This window comes from Nelumbo nucifera, chromosome 3, assembly GCF_055504915.1.
Source record: "Nelumbo nucifera cultivar China Antique chromosome 3, China Antique-T2T, whole genome shotgun sequence".
NCBI classification, from domain to species: domain Eukaryota; kingdom Viridiplantae; phylum Streptophyta; class Magnoliopsida; order Proteales; family Nelumbonaceae; genus Nelumbo; species Nelumbo nucifera.
The window spans coordinates 108,889,140-108,907,222 of record NC_142651.1 but is presented as its reverse complement, the minus strand read 5'-3'; the positions used below and the strand labels follow the sequence as shown (position 1 = coordinate 108,907,222).

Here is an 18,083-nt window from a genome sequence, read left to right as displayed (position 1 = left end):
TAAGAATCAGAACAAATATAAGCGAAAATACCTAAAAACCCCAAGAACCACTTAAATCAATATTTCGACCTACATTAGCTAATCAATTCAGTTACAAAATTAGCTTTTCTAAAGACATGAGAATATTGAACGTTGAGGCTTATCCAGGTGCACACAAGATAGCATTCTTTAAAGATGTTCTTGATACTCCAAGTCCAAGGTGGGGAGTAGACCTCTGTTTATGGACTATGTTCGGGCTTAACTTTTGCCAAAATTCTAATGGGCCTCTCCGTGAACAAGTCTTGTACGGAGGCAGGTGGAAGATAAACAATGAGACATGAGAGTTTGTAATGCTGCCCACGCTCTTGCAATATTAATTGAGCATGACCCCAGAGCCCTGTTAGGCTGTTAAAATTTTTTTTGATTGCATTTATAGATCCGAGCTAAAAAAAGGCAAAAACGATTGGAAATAAAGGTTCGTTCGCTTTTTTATAAGTTATTTATCTGGGTAAGTTTTTTTTGGGAAACACTTATCTGGATAATTGTATTTACCCATGTTCTTTTATTTTTCATGTAAATAAGGCAATGACCATTTTATCCATAAAAATCTATTATTAAAAGGGGTATTTTTGTCTCATTCAAGTGTTGGCAACTTTTCCGCTAGGTGAAAAAGTTATTTACCCATTTAGGAGATGAGTATCACTTATCTGGATAAGTGACATGTACGTGATACCAGGAAAATAAACTTTCACTAGTCCCCACATAAATCTGAAAAAGTAACATTGGATTCTTAATCAATGGGAACTAAAATCACAGTGACCAACTTTCCCCCCTTTCTAAATCCAAAAAAAAAAGAAGAACGCCCTTAAAAGGCAAAGCTAAAACAGGAAAAATGAAAAAGAAAATGATGTGAATTGTGAATTGTGGCTTGTGTATTACATTGGATTGGAATCCAACTACCCATATGGCCAGTCGTATGCGTATCTGTTATAAACCCCACTATCAACGTTTTCAACCTGTCATTGACCCAGATGGTCAAACCATTTGAACTATCACCCGACCACTTTTCCGGTTCAGGTTTTATCAAAATCTGTCTTTTAATGAAAAACTGTTGATCAAGTCAATAAATCGTTGACCCTGGGTGGTTGAACCACTGACTCGGATGACCTGGTTAGCGAGCAACAGTTCATATCGTGAATTTATTTTTTATTTACAAATTTTAGGTTTAAAAATTTTGAAAATGCCAGTCATGTCCTAGCCCTTTGCCCGACTCTCTTTTGTTTTCATTCTCATTTTGTTTTTCTTTTTAGTTTTAAGGATTTGCTGAGAAGAAAGGAAGGAGTATTTGTCTTTGAGAAGAATAGAACAGAGATCCCAGCTTCATTGAATGAGGGATTTAGTGCCAGAAACTCCATAGGTTATCTCCAGCGACATGCAATCGGATTTGGATGATTCACATTCAACGTTTTGGCCTGATGGTAAGTTTTAATTTCATTTTCAATTTTTTTCTAATACTCAAACCGACTGCTATCTAACATTCTATTTCTAATCTAGTGCACCTTTCATTCTTATATATGTTTTTTTTTTTTTTTTTTTTTCATTTTTGTATCATTCCCTTAGGCTATGTTTGGTTTGAAGGAAAAGGTATGGAAACCTATTCAAGGTTTGTAAAGGTTTTCTTACCTTTCCCTTCCTTTCCCTTTTTTTTTTCTTCAAACCAACACAACATTAATGCTTTTTTTAACCCCATAGACCTTGTTCGTAACAATGTAACTTATCTAGGTAAATACACTTACACATGTTCTTTTGGTTTCTAGGATTCTTAGGTAAACAATAAAATGACATTTGTACCCACAAAAAGTAACTATTAAAATGGGTAAAATGGTCTCATCATATTTTGTAAAAATTTCTTTTAATCAGGAAAATTACTTATTCACCTAAAAAATGGGTAAGTTTTATCCAGGAAAGTAAGGATAATTTTACTATTGGGCCCAAAAAGAACATGATAAAGTTGGTCAATGGGAAAAAGTTACCGATTGACTAACTTTTCCATACATATTTACCTGCAAACGAATGGGCCCTTTGTGCTTTAATTATTTAACGGTTGTGACAACCCTTTTTGTGTTTGGATTCTTAGAGCTTCAAGCTTGAAGTTTGAACAGACATTAGATTGGCGCCCCAAAGAGGGTGCCCCACAACACCTCCCACAGTCCCAAATCCCAATGCATGCTGAGATGGGCATGTGAGGCGCCAATGTGATCTCGTTTGAACACGGTATTCTTTTATTTTTATTTTCATTTAATGATAGATTACGTGTATATTTAATCTCTTAGTTTCTTATGTTTTAAATTCTGTTATGATTTTTTTTTGAGAATGATATATATAAAATGATATGTTTTTGAGAATGATATTCTTTTATCATATGTCTAAATTGCTTTTATATGTAGAAAATATCATGTTTTAAGAATGATTATTGATAGTTTTCTTTGCTTTTTTTTTGCTTTTTTTCATTTACTTTTGGTAGAGGTGTAAATCGGGTCGGGCCGCTCGTGGCCTAGCACAACCTGACACGATTTTGGACCAGCCCGGCCAGACCTGGCACAAAGGTTCGTGCCGTCCTGGATTGGGGGTTCGAGGCCCATGGGTTGACATGGCACGACACGACACGAAGCATGGCCCCGATAGTCCCGTAGCAGGCCACGCTCGACCCGCCCGGGAATATAGCCGTTGGGCCCCCCAGTTTCAGCTTTTTTTGGGGGGGTTTACAAAAATACCCCCCAATAGCTATATAACAACTAGTTTAGGGGGCATTTTGGGTAAAGTTATAAGTAACTTTACAATGACCAAAATACCCCTCCCAACAACTAAATAACATATAGTTTTTTGGGTATTTTGGGCAACTGAATTATGTTCAATTCCTATAAATAGCCCTATCCTCCACCATTCTCTTCTCTCTCTCTCAATTATCTGCAATCTGAGAAATTCTAATTAGTTGATTGTCTGATTCTGCATTCTCCAATTCTTAAGTTTCAACTTTATCGAAGTTTCGACTTGCGATAAGAAGAAAGCTTGCTCAATTAGCTCAAGTATCTCAATTCAGGAGGCTTGGACGTTGAAAGGCTTCACCCGTTGAAATCAGGTTGGGATTTTGAACCGACAATTCGGGTAAGTCGAATTAGATTAATTTTTATCTTTTTAGAATTAAAAAAAAATGGTTGGCTCTTCTAAAAATCGATTCCCCAACATGTTCACCATGGATGACATTCAATCGCATCACGATAGTGTTAGCACTGATGCGATTGATGTCGATGGAAGTAGAACTTTCACCCCCGGTAGTAGTGATACTAGGGGAAAAAGGATGGCTTCTAAGCTGAGTAGCCCGATTTGGAAAGTTTTCAAATCAGATGATATTGATGGGAAGGGGAAAAGGGCCGTTTGACAAAACTATAGGAAAGACTTTAGTTATTGTAGCAAGGGTGGTATGGGTCATTTAAGCAGACATTTGCTCATACATGAGCGAGAGAAAGATGAAGGGAGAGAAACATGCCAAACATAAATTGGGAGGGGGACTAGTTTTGGTACTTTTAGATATTCACAAGAAAAAATGAGACAAGAACTTGCTAAGTATATTGTGCATGTAGAATAACCATTTATGTTAACTGAAGATCCAAAGCTAGAAAAATGGTTGCGTAGTTCTATAAACCCACAATATAAAAAAGTTTCTAGGAATATTATAAGAACTGATGCTTTAAAAATTTTTTATTCATATAAACAAAATTTAATTTTTTTGTTCGTAAATCTTAATTCTAAAGTTGCAATTATTTCGGATGTTTGGACATCCAAATTTAATATTAGTTATATTTGTATTACCGGCCATTTCATTGATGAAAATTGGCTTTTGAATAAAAGAATTTTAAATTTTACTAGGCTTGAATGTCCACATAGTGGCCCAGCTATTGCTGCAAGTATTTTAAATACTTTGCATGCTTATGGAATAGAAACTTTTAAAATCTATTTTCAGCTATTAACTATTAGTTTTGATAATGCCAACAATAATGATTCTGCAATAAATATTTTAAAATCTCAATTAAAATCATGCTTAAATGGTAAATTATTTCATATTAGATGTGCATGTCATGTATTCAAGATGCCTTGAATATTATTTCTACTCATATTTCAAAAGTTAAAAATTGTATTATATATGTATAAAAAGTTCAGGGGCAAGAAAACAAGAATTTAAATATTTATGCCAAAATTATGGTTTAAAATATAAACATTTTATATTAGATGTAAAGCATAGGTGGAATTCTACCTATGCTATGTTAGAATGTTGTATATCTCATAAACAAATTGTTTTTTATTTTTATAATTTAAAAATGCCTAATGATATGATATTTTAGGAAGACTGGGAAATGACAGTCTGTATAAGAGGTTTTTTAAAACATTTTTATGATGCAACAAATGAATTATCTGGAATTTATTATCCAACTAGTAATTTACCATATCAATTAATGGTAATAAGTGATTGTTTTGCTAAATATAGAAATAATCCACAATTTCAATGTATTGTTGAAATTATGGAAAATAAATTTAAAAAATATTGGGAGAACATTTCTCCCCTTTATTGTTTAGTTACAATATTATACCCTAAGATTAGGAAAGATGGTTTATATATTTTACTTGAAACATATTGTGAAAATACGAATATTGATATAGGAAATAAAAAAGAAGAAATTAATAATTTATTATTTGAAATGTACAGTTTGTATGAATATGAAATTGTAGGAAATTCCTACAACTTGTTCATCATCTTCTTCTTTTACTTCTACTTCTGACCTTGAGGCCAGTAGTAGAAGAGAAAATCTGCAAGTTCTACAACAAGTTCATTTACTGAACTTAATTTTTATTTGTAAGCAAATAATTTTTCTAATTTAGGTGAAGTATCAAATAATTTTGATATTTTACCCTGGTGGAGTGAATAATCGAAAAATTATCCGGTTCTTGCTGCCATGGCACGCGATCTACTAACCCCTCCGGTGTCTACAATTCCATCGGAGTCTTGTTTTAGTGCAGGTATCAGGGTGTTGGATGACAAAATAAGTTGCTTGAACGATGAGAGCATAGAGATGTGCATCTGTTTCAAGGATTGCCTAGATACATAAGATAAATTACAAGATAAGGGAGGGCATGATATAACACTGGACATTTCACATGAAGTAGATGATGAAAGTCATGAATGATGATTCATGAATTTGACCACTTGTATAGAATTTTTCATTTTTTTCAAAATATTGTAATTTTTTAAATTTATTTAATTTATTTGATATATATTTTTTAATTTTTTAACAATGTAATTTTGTATTTTCAATTTGTAATCATATTGTATTTTTTATATTTTATTAATTTATTCCATTTTTATATTTCATTCATCCAAGTATGCAATGATCCAATCATTGTATTTGTAATTCACTAATTTGTACCATTCAAATTTAAATGAAATAAAATTCCTATTTTTCTTCCAATTTGTTATTCCATCATTCTTATTTCAATTTGGTTAAGTTTTTTTTTTTTTCATTTATGTGTTAAATAACTTAGATTTCTCATTTCTTAATTTTTTAAATAGTTCCCAATTCCCAAAGTTCATAGGAAAGTTAAATATTTTAGTTTTATAATTTTACTTAGAAAAGAAATCAAAATAAAAAAAAACAAAACAAAATGAAAAAAAATAGTGCAGCCCGGTTCGGCCTAGGCCCAAGGCCCGCCTTGTGGCCCAACCCGACATGGCCCAAACCCACGGTACGGCCTGCAGCCCAGCCAGGCCCAGGCCCGCATGCCAACATGGGTCTGCCTGGGCCTAGGCAGTGGGCCATGCCAGGCTGACCCCCAAAATTTCCATCGGGGAGGACGACATGGCCCGTGGTGGCCCATGGGCCAGCACGACACGACCTACTTTACACTTCTAATTTTTGGCTACTATATTTTACATATGCTTCCAAACATATTTTTGCTATTCCAGGTTTATATATTCTTTTTTTTATTTATATATATATTAATATTTTTAATTATGATATCATAGGTTGACTTGTTCAACTCTGAAGTTTGAACCGATAACCCGTGACCCGGTGGAAAAACGGTTCGGCATTCGGATCGATTTTTAAAACATTACTGTCACCGTTCGACGGTGTACAAGTAGAGTTCAAATCAGCCCCACGTGTATTCGGAACAACTATCATCTGGAGATGTTTTCAATACACAGCTGGAATGAATATGCACTATGTAGTGGGACGTTGTGGGGCGCCTCCTGGGTTGATGTGAACTCGTACAAGTAGTGTAGTGTATTGTAGATAGGAACTCAGATTTTGTCAGCTACCTGCTAATTGTTCCCACATCGCTACCCACGAAATATAACAGCTGCGCATTGCGAATATCTTGCTTGTTCCAGAGTGCAGTCCTTGCAGTCTTGCATTGCGAATTCTGGCCATTGGATTCAGTTAAATCGGCCAACAAGAGGAGGGACGATCGGTTCGTGTGTGTAGAGCAGGGGGGGGGGGGGGGGGGGGGGGGAGAGAGAGAGAGCGAGATGCTGCAGTGCATTTTCCTTTTATCGGACTCCGGGTAAGCTCGCCTTCAAATTATTCATATCCTCTTCGTTTCAGATTACCTGTGTATTAGCAGTGTTTCTAGCACGAGATCTATCAAATTTATTTGATTGTTGTTGTAATTCATTCGCCATTTCTTCTTGGAATCTGCATATCATGTTATTCGTTCTTCATTTCTTACGAATAGAGTCTGAGATTTCAAGTTGTTATTCATTTCTATGTACTGCCGAAGAGATTTTTCATCTTTCCCTTTTGAGTCGATTGGCCCTGTAGTTGTAGTTGTGTTGGACTATGGTTTCTCCTTTAGTCAATAAATTTCAATTTACCGAATGGGTGAGGCCGATCAAGAAACTTTATACGCTACGATCTGCAGGGAGGTAATGCTTGAGAAACAATTGACTGGACATAAGGTGGACAGGTCCATATGTGCGTGGTTTTGGGAGCAATCCATCTCTCAAGGGGAATTCGTCAAGGTACTCAGTGTCCAGAAACCCCAATAGAAAAAAATATTGATTTTTTTTTTTTCATTGTTAGTATGAATTTCAATGTGGATTCAACAATTGCATGCTAGCGAATTGCTTTCGTTCACTTGTTTTCTTTGGGTTGTAGCTTCCGCCGGTGATTGCCTCGCCAACGCACTATCTTTTCCAAATTGTTCGCGAGGGTATCACATTCTTAGCATGCACACAAGTTGAGATGCCGCCTTTGATGGGAATTGAGGTCAGTAACTACTAAGATATTGTTTTCATGGTTATAATTGAATTTGAGCATTTTTCTTCCTTTTAGTTGTATTCTTTTCCATGTTTGAGTTATCATTCTAGTAGGATGTTTTCTTCCTTATTCTTTCTATTAGGTCAGGGCTTTTACTTATCTCTGATATTGACTCAATTAATTTCTTTTGACCTTGTTACCATCCAAAGAGAAAAAGGTATATCCATGGTTTAAAATGTCCTTAATTTCCCTAATGTTTCCACAACATATTTCCATTTCATGGGTGGCAACACGAAATTTTACTGGAATCATTTCCCCAATGAACACTGCTAGCACCATGTGGAGTACAACAAATAGGTTCCATGACATATTTCCATTTCCACTTCCATGGGTAGCGACATGAAATTTTACTGGAATCAACATATTCCCCAATGAACACTACTAGTACTATGTGGAGTCCAAGAGATAATATTATAACATAAGTTGGTACACTATTGTAAATATGTTAAGTAGCAATATTATTGTCCGCCTAACTTAAATGATTACCACTTTGAGCAAGCTCAATATTATTTCAAACACGAAGTTAAATATTAGTTTTCTGTTTGTGTAATAAATTATTTGGTTGATCTATTACAATCATTTACATTTTCTATGAGTAAAATTTTTCTTGCTCTAAATCTTAAAGTTTACAGGTCAACTTCAGAACGTATTCTTTGTCTATAACCTTAGTTTTTGTAGAGAACACTGATGTGGACCCCACTGTGTTCGTATGACAGTAGTAGGCAGTTAGTTATGTTAGGTTTCAGTTGTTAGTAGTTAATAGTTTATTTCAGCGTTATATTAGTCTTTATCTTATTATTTTGCCATGTAAGCAATAAGGGTAATTCAATCCTTTTACAATTATGAGAATATGAATATAAATATAAGAGTGGGGCAGATATTTGGAATAACCCCTCTCTCTTTCTCAGAAATCTCTCTTCGTGTTTTCCCTCTCCTTCTCTTCTCCTCTTTTTCTTCTAGTTTTATTTATTTTCTGTTCAAAACCTAAGACTGGTTGTAGTCTTGTATGACTACTTGGTATTAGCGCAGGATCTAGGGCTTCTCATGTGAGTCTGATCCAGTCGACCACATGAGAATTGCTTAGGGCTGGAAGATTAGAAAGATCTTTCTTTTTCGGCTGATTCTTGGAGGTAATCAGAAGTTGTAGCAGCTGTCCAAAGATTGGATTGAGTTCTTGATAATCAGGAAGAATCAGAGAAAGATAAAGAGTCCAAAATCAGTTTTTTGATCAAGACTGAAGGTGGTGATCAGAATTTCTAGAGGTTTTTTGGATCAAGATCAGTTTTTTGATCAAGACTGAAGGTGGCAATCAGAATTTCCAGAGGTTTTTTGGATCAGATCAGTTTTTTCAAAATTTTCTGGGTAAGCTTTCATTCTTTCTTGAGGCCGGAAGCAAGGTTAGTTTAATCTGAGAGGTACGACTAAAAAATTCACTTTTTTTTTATATTTTTTAGGGTTTTAAGAGAAAACCCTAAAAATCCAGGACTGTTATTGTTTTCGGATAGGTGGTTAGACTTGCTTCTCTCAATTTAAGTTTGTTTTTGCTCTCTGGAAGACCCAATAGAGCTGTTCTTTGTTTTAGAACTACTGCCAAATCTGAATTCTTCTTCTAGGTCGATTGTTATTAGTTTCTGGGTTTAACTCCCCTATTATTGTGATTAGAAGGTGATTTTAATTAACTCCTAGCCAAGAATGGAGTTTAAGAACCAAGGGAAAGGTGTTTCTGGGACTGGTGGTTCAAGTAACATGACTGAGAGCACTTTTTAGATTGCAATTGTTAAGTTTGATGGATCAAACTGCTTAGAATGGGCCCAATCAGCCATGATGGCCATTGGGGGTAGAGGAAAGCTGAACTATTTGTTGGGGATGTGAAGGAACCAACTAAGGAGGATCCCACTTATGCTAAGTGGGTTCAGGAAAATTATTTGGTGATGACATGGCTGTGCAACTCTATGCAGTCACATATCAAACGAAACTACTTGTGGGCAAAAACAGCTAAAGAAATATGGGATGTTATGAAAGAAACCTACTCCCAGCCCCTTAATGTTGCTAGGGCTTATGAGCTGAAATGTGAGGTTAGCAATCTCAAGCAGGGAGAGAAACATGTCTCCATTTATTTTTCAACCTTGAAATCCTTGTGGCATGAAATTGACCACCTTGAAACAATTGAATGGGAGAGTCAGAAGGATGCATAGACTTATAGAAAGCAGGTTGAAACTAATAGAGTTTTTTGAGTTTCTGGCTGGTTTGAATTCTGAATATGGTATTGTGAGATGACAGTTGTTGACAAGAGACAATGTGACTCTATCACAAGCATATTCCCTAGTGCATAGTGAAGAGGCTAGGAGAAAGGTTATGTTGCAGCAACAACCTTTCAAATCAGCCTTAGCAGTAGTTAAACCTAAGTCTGGGGGTGATAAAGAGAGGGATATGAAGAAGGAAGCTAAGAGGGACCTAGTATGTGAACATTGCAAGAAACCTAAACATACTAAAGACACCTGTTGGAAGTTGCATCCTCATCTAGATCCAACAAAACTCAGAAACAAAAAGGGGAATGCTAATATGGCTGTTAACATTGATAGTACAACTTCATTGGGCACAAGAGGCACTCCTCTAGACACCCTAGTTGCTGTCCGAGCTGCTTTGACTCGGTTGGAAAATGAAGTTGGTAATTCAGCTCCTCCAACCTCAGCTTTTGCTCATTCAGGTAATCGGGCCTCAGCTTACCATGCTTCAGCTCGAGGTAATACCGAACATTATTGGGTAATAGATTCAGGAGCAGCTGACCATATGACTGGCTTGCCATCACTGTTTACTACCTATCATTTATCTTTCGGCAGAGACAAAGTGTCCATTGCTGATGGCTCTCTTGTTCCTATTTCTGGCAAGAGAGATATCAAGTTGTCTAATGCCATTTCCTTATCTTCGGTTTTACATGTTCCTAAACTTAGTAATAACTTGCTTTCAGTTAGTAGCATTACAAAAAACCATAATTGTTCAATAACCTTTTTTCCTGATCGATGTGTTTTTCAGGATTTGGAGACAAGGAAGGTGATTGGGACTGGCTGTGAGACAAATGGAATCTATTTGCTTGGAGGGAGTTCTCATTGGGAAGATGGTGAAACTAAGAGGTCTTTTATTTCTCAATCTGTTGGTCAGGTTATGCTTTGGCATAATCGGTTGGGTCGTTTATCTTTTCGGGCTTTGAAGAGTTTGTTTCCTAGTTTGTTTGAATCTGTCCAAATGTCTAGTTTGAGATGTGAGAGTCGTGAGCTTGCAAAGCTTTGTAGGACAACCTATTCATTGAGTAATAAAAGAATATTCCTTTTGAAATTGTGCATATCGATGTTTGGGGGGACCATATCATATCACTGCCATGGGGGGTACAGATATTTCTTGTTGTTTGTTGATGATTATACTTGTTTTTCTTTGGTCTACCTTATGCGTTCTCGAGATGAGGTTCCAGCATTGACCCGGATCTATCATTAGATGATTTTAACCCAATTTGGGTTCAAAATCAGAATTTTTAGATTCGATAATGCGAAAGAATATTTTGCAAACCCGTTAGACTCTTATTTGCTTGACCATGGGATTATCCATCAGAGTACCTGTCCTTATACACCACAACAGAATGGGGTTGCTAAGAGAAAGAATAGACACATATTGGAGGTGGCTAGAAGCATTATGTTTAACTCCAATTTGCCTATACTTTTTTGGGGGATGCTATTCTTACAGCAGTATATCTCATCAATCGAATTCCTTCACGGGTTCTTGACATGAAACCTCGATTTACCCTTTTATATCCTGATAAAGAGTTGTTTACCGTTCCCCTTAAAACTTTTGGTTGTAGTGTTGTACTTGCTTTATTTAGATTCTTGGCCCTCATCGTTCCAAATTTGATCCTAAGGCCTCAAAATGTATTTTCCTTGGTTATGCACAAACTCAAAAGGGATATTGCTGCTATGAACCCACTTCTGGGAGGAAATTTGTCTATATGGATGTCACTTTCTTTGAGAATGTACCCTATTATCCTAGGGTTTCTCCTCAGGGGGAGAGTAGTAAGATTGGGATTAACTCATCAAAAGTTCCTTTACCTATCCTATTAAGTGAAGAGGGATGTAATGGGGAGGGTTGTCAGAGGTGCCGGGATTTGAGAGTCTATCACAGACGGTGGAGGTAGGTTGATTTTGGTCATCAGTAGTTCAGACCAGCCCCAGTTCCTTCTGCGGATCCAGATCTAGGTACCATAGTTCCTTTATCAGATATTACAGATGAGATACCTTCCATTGTTGAGCCTTCGCTTTCATTGGATGATCTTTACCTCCCCATTGCAGTCTGTAAAGGCAAACGCCGTTGCACCACGTCCACAAATCACTGCATTTCCCAGTTCTTGTCCTATGATCATCTGTCCCCCTCTTACAAGTCCTTTCTTGCATCCATTGCTGATATTCCCATTCCCAGAATAGTACAGGAAGCCTTGTTAGTTTCTGAGTGGAAGGATGCAATGAAGGTAGAAATGGATGCCTTTATCAAAAACAATACATAGGAGATAGTTGATCAGCCTAAAGGGAAGAAACCGGTTGGATGTAGATGGGTGTTTACTGTGAAACATAATGCTGATGGTTTCATTGAAAGGTATAAGGCCCGATTAGTTGCAAAAGGATTTACTCAGACATATGGTATTGACTACTTGGAGACTTTTGCACCAGTAGCAAAGATGACCAATATCAGAGTTTTATTATCTCTTGCAGCCAGTTACTCTTTGCCTTTGTTTAAGATGGATGTTTTTTTTTTTTTTTGATAACATCAATTCCATTAAAATAATGAATAGATACAAGAAGATCCCCTTAGAGGCACGAGGAGCAGCCTCTCCAAACAGCAAATACACAAACTACAACAGAGAAAACATGAATGTTGAAATTAAAACAATAGTTACAATTGTGCCCAGAACAATATTTCCCTATTTATATCCCTTGTTTTGCCAAGACATCAGCAAAAAGCATTAGCTGATCTCCCAACCCATTGTACTGTTATAGACATATTTCTTGTCAGCCATTTGAATTTCTTTAACTCATTTTTGTAGCCCCAAGTGACATCCTCGGGATTATTTAACCAGTCCACCATTGTCTTAGAGTCTCCTTCAATCAAAAGCTGCTCCACGCCCACTTCTTTTGCAAGAATTCCTTGTATTGCAGCTAGTAGTTCTGCCCGGATAGAGTTCCCAACTCCTAAAGGGCCAGAGTAGATTAAGACAACCTCTCCAGCCTCATTCCTCAGTACACCTCCCACCCCAGAGGGACCCGGGTTACCCTGGCTACTCCCATCAAAATTCAGCTTCAAAGAACCAAGAGGAAGGGGGAGCCAGCTAGTCACTGCCCTTCCCTTGTAGGAGGAACAACTTGCTACCAACTTCCAATCCTTCCAACAATCAGCAAAAGTAAAATGGTTAAATAATTCTAGAGTCTTTAACCAATGTAAAGACCTGGACAAAATGCAGTCCTTTAAGGTTTGACTGCTGCTTCCTTTTTCTTGGAAGATTCTGGCATTCCTTTCTTCCCATATTGTCCATAACAATGCTGCTTGTGAGCATCTCCACATTTTCCTTCCTCTTTTATGGGGCCAAGAGAAGAAAGAAGAGTTAAAGATTGTGCTTACTTCTGCTGGCATATCCCAACTAGACCCAAACAAAGATAGAAGCCTAGCCCAGAGCTTTGCAGTGACACTACAAGATAAAAATAGATGATTACAATCCTCACCATGAGATATGCAAAGAATGCACCAGTTTGGCAAAATACAAAGGACGGGTCTTCTCTTTTGTAGGTTGTCCATCGTGTTTACTTTACCATGCCACACTTCCCAACACAAAGCCATAACCTTGGGGGGGACTGGCCTACACCAAACTTCTTTGAAAGGGAAACTTTGATGAGAGGGAGATTGGTAGAGGAGCTTGAAAAAGGAACCACAAGAAAAAGACCCTTTGGGGTGAATGGCCCAAATCCTTTTATCAGGTTTCGAGGGATCCAACCAAACCTTATCAAGGAGACATAGAAGAGTAGACAAACACTCAATTTCCTCATCCCTTAATCCACTACGGAAACCAAAATCCCAAGACAAAGTTGGTAAGGATAAATTCGACGGAAGAAATTTTGAGATCACCTCATTTTTATACAAGGAAATAGAGTACAATGAAGGAAAAAGGTCTTTCAAAGGGAGATCTCCAACCCAAATGTCCTCCCAAAATCGAATAGAATTACCTGAACAAGCATCATACCTGACACAACTAAGGAATTGCAAAAGTGAATTGCTTTCCAAGGTGTGGTTAGGTTAGCCCTCCTTGGTGCACCAACATCCCAACCACTCTCTGAACATCCATGAATACTCTTCACTACTTCGTGCCAGAGTCTATCCATCTCTAAAGGCCATCTCCACAACCACTTCCCTAACAAAGCTGAGTTCTTTTTAAGCACATTCCCGAGCCCTAATCCTTCTACCCACAACTCTCCACTTAATTAAATGGTCTTTTTTACCTTCTACCGGTTCCCGCAGAAAATCTCTCATCAATTTTTCCAACTTCTTCGCTTCCCTAGATGGTATCCTAAAGACAGAGAGATAATAGGTAGGTAGGTTCATGAGGGTAGCTTTTATCAAAGTGATCTTCCCACCCAAAGAGATATAATTTTTCTTCCAAACAGCTTCTCTTTTCTAACTTCTCCAAGACTGGGGTCCAGAACCTACTCTCCCTAGGGTTTGCTCCCAACGGAAGCCCTAAGTAAGACAAAGGCCAGGAGGAAATGGAGCACTCAAGACAGCCTGCAATCGCCTCAACCTCCTCAAAAACTAAATTTACTTCGGCTATGTAGCTTTTTCCTAGATTGATTTTCAAATTAGAGACTCCTTCAAAAACTGTAATCAATTCTTTCAAATTTTCCACCTCACCGAAACCTCCCTCACAGAAGATCATCAAGTCATCTGCAAATTGAAGGTGAGTGATTGGAATTCGGTTTGTGCCTACTCTCCAACCCCTTATCACATTTTCCCTATCAGCCCTAGTGATAATTCGACTAAACACATCAGCTACCAAGGTAAAGAGGAAGGGTGAAAGTGGGTCCCCTTGTCTGATTCCCCTACTAGCTGGAAAAAAATCCCTCACCACCCCGTTTACTAGGATGGAATAATGGCAAGAGCTAACACAACCAGTCATCCAACTACACCATCTTTCCCCAAACCCACACTTCCTCAAAACCTCTAGTAGGAACTGCCAGTCCACCAAATCATAGGCTTTCTCCAGATCAAGCTTACAAACAAAGCCTCTCTGCTTGGACCTCTTCATCTCTTCCACACATTCATTGGCAATCAGAATTTGATCAATTATCTGATGCCCTTAGATGAAAGCCCCTTGAGCTTGACTAATAATGGAGGGGAGGATTTCTTTAATCCTTAAAGACAAGACCTTGGCTAGGATTTTATAAATACTAGTCACCAAACTAATTGGCCTAAAATCTTTAGGATGGAGAGCATCAGCTTTCTTTGGAACTAGGGCCAAGAATGTGGACTTAATGCCTCGACTGACTATATGCTTCTCTGCGAACTCATTAAAAACCTCACAATGATTATCTTTTATCACCTCCCAACAATCCTGGTAAAAAGCCATTGTAAAACCATCTGGTCCTGGAGCTTTGGACCTATCCATCAAAAACACCGCCTTCCTAATCTCTTCTTCCTCAAAGTTTCTTTCCAACCACCTAACCTGATCTTCCTCCAACCTTGACCAATCAATCCCTTCGATTTCCCTCCTCTCTTCCAAGGGTCTTCTGTAAATCAATTTGAAATGTTCCACAAACTTCATAGCAATATCATCTTGGTTAGTGGATTCCTCCCCCTTACCTCTAACTTAGACACAAAATTTTTTCTCCTCCTCCCATTTGCTACATCATGAAAAAACTTGGTATTCCCATCACCTTGCTTAATCCATCTATGCCTCGATTTCTGCCTCCAGCTTATTTCTTCCCTCAGTAGGACCTCTTCTAGGTCCTTTTTCAACTGTCCCCTCAAAACTCTCTCCCCCTCCTCCATTCTAGATTGAGCCTCTCTTTCATCTAACTCTTCTATCCTAGAGATTAGATTCACTTTTTGCTCCTCAAGTCTTCCAAAATATTCCTTATTCCAAACTTTTATTTTGGCTCTTATCCTCTGTAGTTTTTTGTGAAATCTTACCCCTTTCCATTTTGTCCCTCTCAATTCCTCATTCCACCAAAATTTTACTTTATTCACAAAATCCGGGTGGGTTAGCCACATGTTTTCAAACCTAAAGGGTCTAGGTCCACTGATAAAATCTTCCACACCTATTCTTATAGGACAATGATCCGAGGTCACCCTAGGCAAAGCTCTAGACACCAAGTTTCCCCAATAGTTCTCCCAGTCAACATTAAAGATAAATCTATCCAACTTCGACCAAAAGGGCACTTTCTGTAAGTTAGACCAAGTAAATCGAGCTTGCACTAGTGGGATCTCCTTTAACTCGCAATCAGCAATAAAGCTATTAAACTTTCTCATGCTAGTTGTGATGGTTTGTTGGGAGTTATTAGTTTCTTCAAAAAATCTTATGACATTAAAATCCCCTCCCAAACACCATGGACCTTCCCATAAACCTTGAATTGCATACAGTTTCTCCCACATGTCATTCCTTTCTCTATAATTATTGGGACCGTAGACATTAGTTAACACCCAAGTGAAGTCATCCTCTACATTCTCAAATTTGATGGAAACTGAGAATCTCCCTATTAACTCCTCCACTACCTCTACTACTACATCTTTCCAAAGTGTGACAATCCCCCCTGAGGCTCCCCAAGATGGGGCTGAAATCCATCCTACTCCTCTAGACCTCCACACACTCCTCACCCATCTTCTATCCAGCTCTGACAACTTTGTTTCTTGCAACATAACAATGTTAGGCCTTTCCCTTTTAAGTAAGTCCTTGAGCACCCTCCTTTTCCTTGCACTCCCTAAACCCCTAACATTCAAGCTAACTATCCTCATAGGCACAAACCAATAGAACACCCTCAACCTTAAACCACAACTCCTTACTTCAATCCCTTTCTCCTATCTCCTCTACCACTAAACTCTAAGTTCCCTTCTATGTCACAAATTAATCTTTCCACCTCTGACCTTTTTTTCTTTTCTTTTTTCTTTTTTTCCTCCCTCCTCTTATTGAATGTTTCCACCTGTTCACACCTTTCAGCCTGATCCCCCTCACCAAAAACCTCCACTAATGAGGTATGAAGTTCTCCTCTAACAGGGTCATCCCCTTCCTTTCCCCTACCCATGACCACTTCATTGAACCCATCCATATTCTTCATTTTGTTTGAGTAACTCAAACTCTGTGCAAACCAGTCTCCAAGATTCATTTAATTCTTTACTCTTTTCTTCAAGATTGCCTTCCCCAACTCTCCTTCTTCCACCTCTAAGCATATTTTTGTCGTACATTCTGGATGGGATGCTGGTACATCTGTTTCAGGCATATCACACTAGTTAGTATCCACAAATAAACTGACAATCATACCTGATTGGTTAGGGAGAGTATTTGAGAAGCTAGGACTGGACTGTTTGCCAAAGACGACCGAGTCTGGTGTCATTTCCTTACAAGGGAACTTTTGTAAAGTGTTCATGGTAAAGTTAACAGCAACATCTAACTTACTCCCTTAAAGACCCGACTCCAGTACTCCCCTTTCTGGTTCATCCTTATCCAAGTTCAATAGAGAGGGTTGACTTTTTCCATTTAAATCTTGAGAGCCTTGAGAGATTACGTTGACTTCCTCAGCTTGAGATAGAAGGAGCTGTCTAGCATTTGCAGCGCCTCCTGTACTTCTTTCTTCCTTGGAATAGTCTGCAACAGTCTCCTCTTCTTCTAAGAACAAAACCTCTGTATTCAAGCTTCCTGTTTCTATCAAGTTTTGTCTTGTGCACGGATCGAGACTACCCAGACTCGAGGCTCCATCTGACTCGAAGTCCTCATCACTACTGCTTTCTTCTCCAGGCCAAACACCAAATTCTAGCCTTTCTAACACAGACCGCTCGATGCTTCTTGGATTCTGCCTCTCAGGCGACAACCGATTCAGGTTCTTCGCTGGGATCCACTGCAGGGAGCAACTTGAGTGTTGACTCTACCCTCCCTTTCGAGAACGAGCAGAAGAACTCGAGGATGAAGATGATAGATGGTTAACATCGTCTATCAGAGGTTCCCTCCCAGTGTTCACGTGCTGCATTAAGTGATCATGTGACCTCCCTGTCACATGTGGGCTTAAGTAATCATGTGACCTCCCTGTGGTCACGTGTGGATTTAAGTGACCATGTGACCTCCCTGTGGTCACGTGTGGACTTAAGTGGTCATGTGACCTTGGCTTCTTAGAAATGGGCTTAAAACTGGGCCCAACTGAATAAGATTTTCTCTCCCTTGGCCCAGGAGAAATAAGAGGGTCCACAGGCTCAACATTCTTGTCCGACCCCACCTGAATATTAGGCCCACCATTTCGACCCACCCCCAGTTCACCCAGTTTCTTTGTTGGCCCAAAAGCTGGCTTCTTAAAACTTGCCTCTTCTTCATTTCCCTCCCCAACCTTAAAACTTTTCGTGACATTGTTCCCAACCACCTATGAAAAAGACCTGCTGCATGTCAGAGGGGTTACTTGTGTTTTAAGCCTCTGACTTTCCAAAAAATCCTTGTTTTTATGACTCCTC

The 18,083-nt window shown here is 38.3% G+C and overlaps 1 protein-coding gene and 1 long non-coding RNA gene across 2 annotated transcripts in view; both read left to right on the top strand.

Moving 5' to 3' along the window:
* Nucleotides 1-1,173: 1,173 nt before the first annotated feature.
* On the top strand, nucleotides 1,174-5,386 carry LOC148801833 (uncharacterized). Its single transcript, XR_016084356.1, has 2 exons — nucleotides 1,174-1,457; nucleotides 3,007-5,386. It is a non-coding gene; the product is annotated as an uncharacterized LOC148801833 (long non-coding RNA).
* A 1,051-nt stretch (nucleotides 5,387-6,437) lies between these two features.
* The window catches only part of LOC104607069 (Clathrin adaptor complexes medium subunit family protein), a 28,835-nt gene continuing 17,189 nt past the window's right edge, over nucleotides 6,438-18,083 (top strand). The window contains exons 1-3 of the mRNA XM_010272560.3: nucleotides 6,438-6,594; nucleotides 6,952-7,051; nucleotides 7,188-7,298. Of these exons, the coding sequence (XP_010270862.1) occupies nucleotides 6,560-6,594; nucleotides 6,952-7,051; nucleotides 7,188-7,298 (246 nt within the window). The 5' untranslated portion in view covers nucleotides 6,438-6,559. The remainder of the gene's footprint in view (nucleotides 6,595-6,951; nucleotides 7,052-7,187; nucleotides 7,299-18,083) is intronic.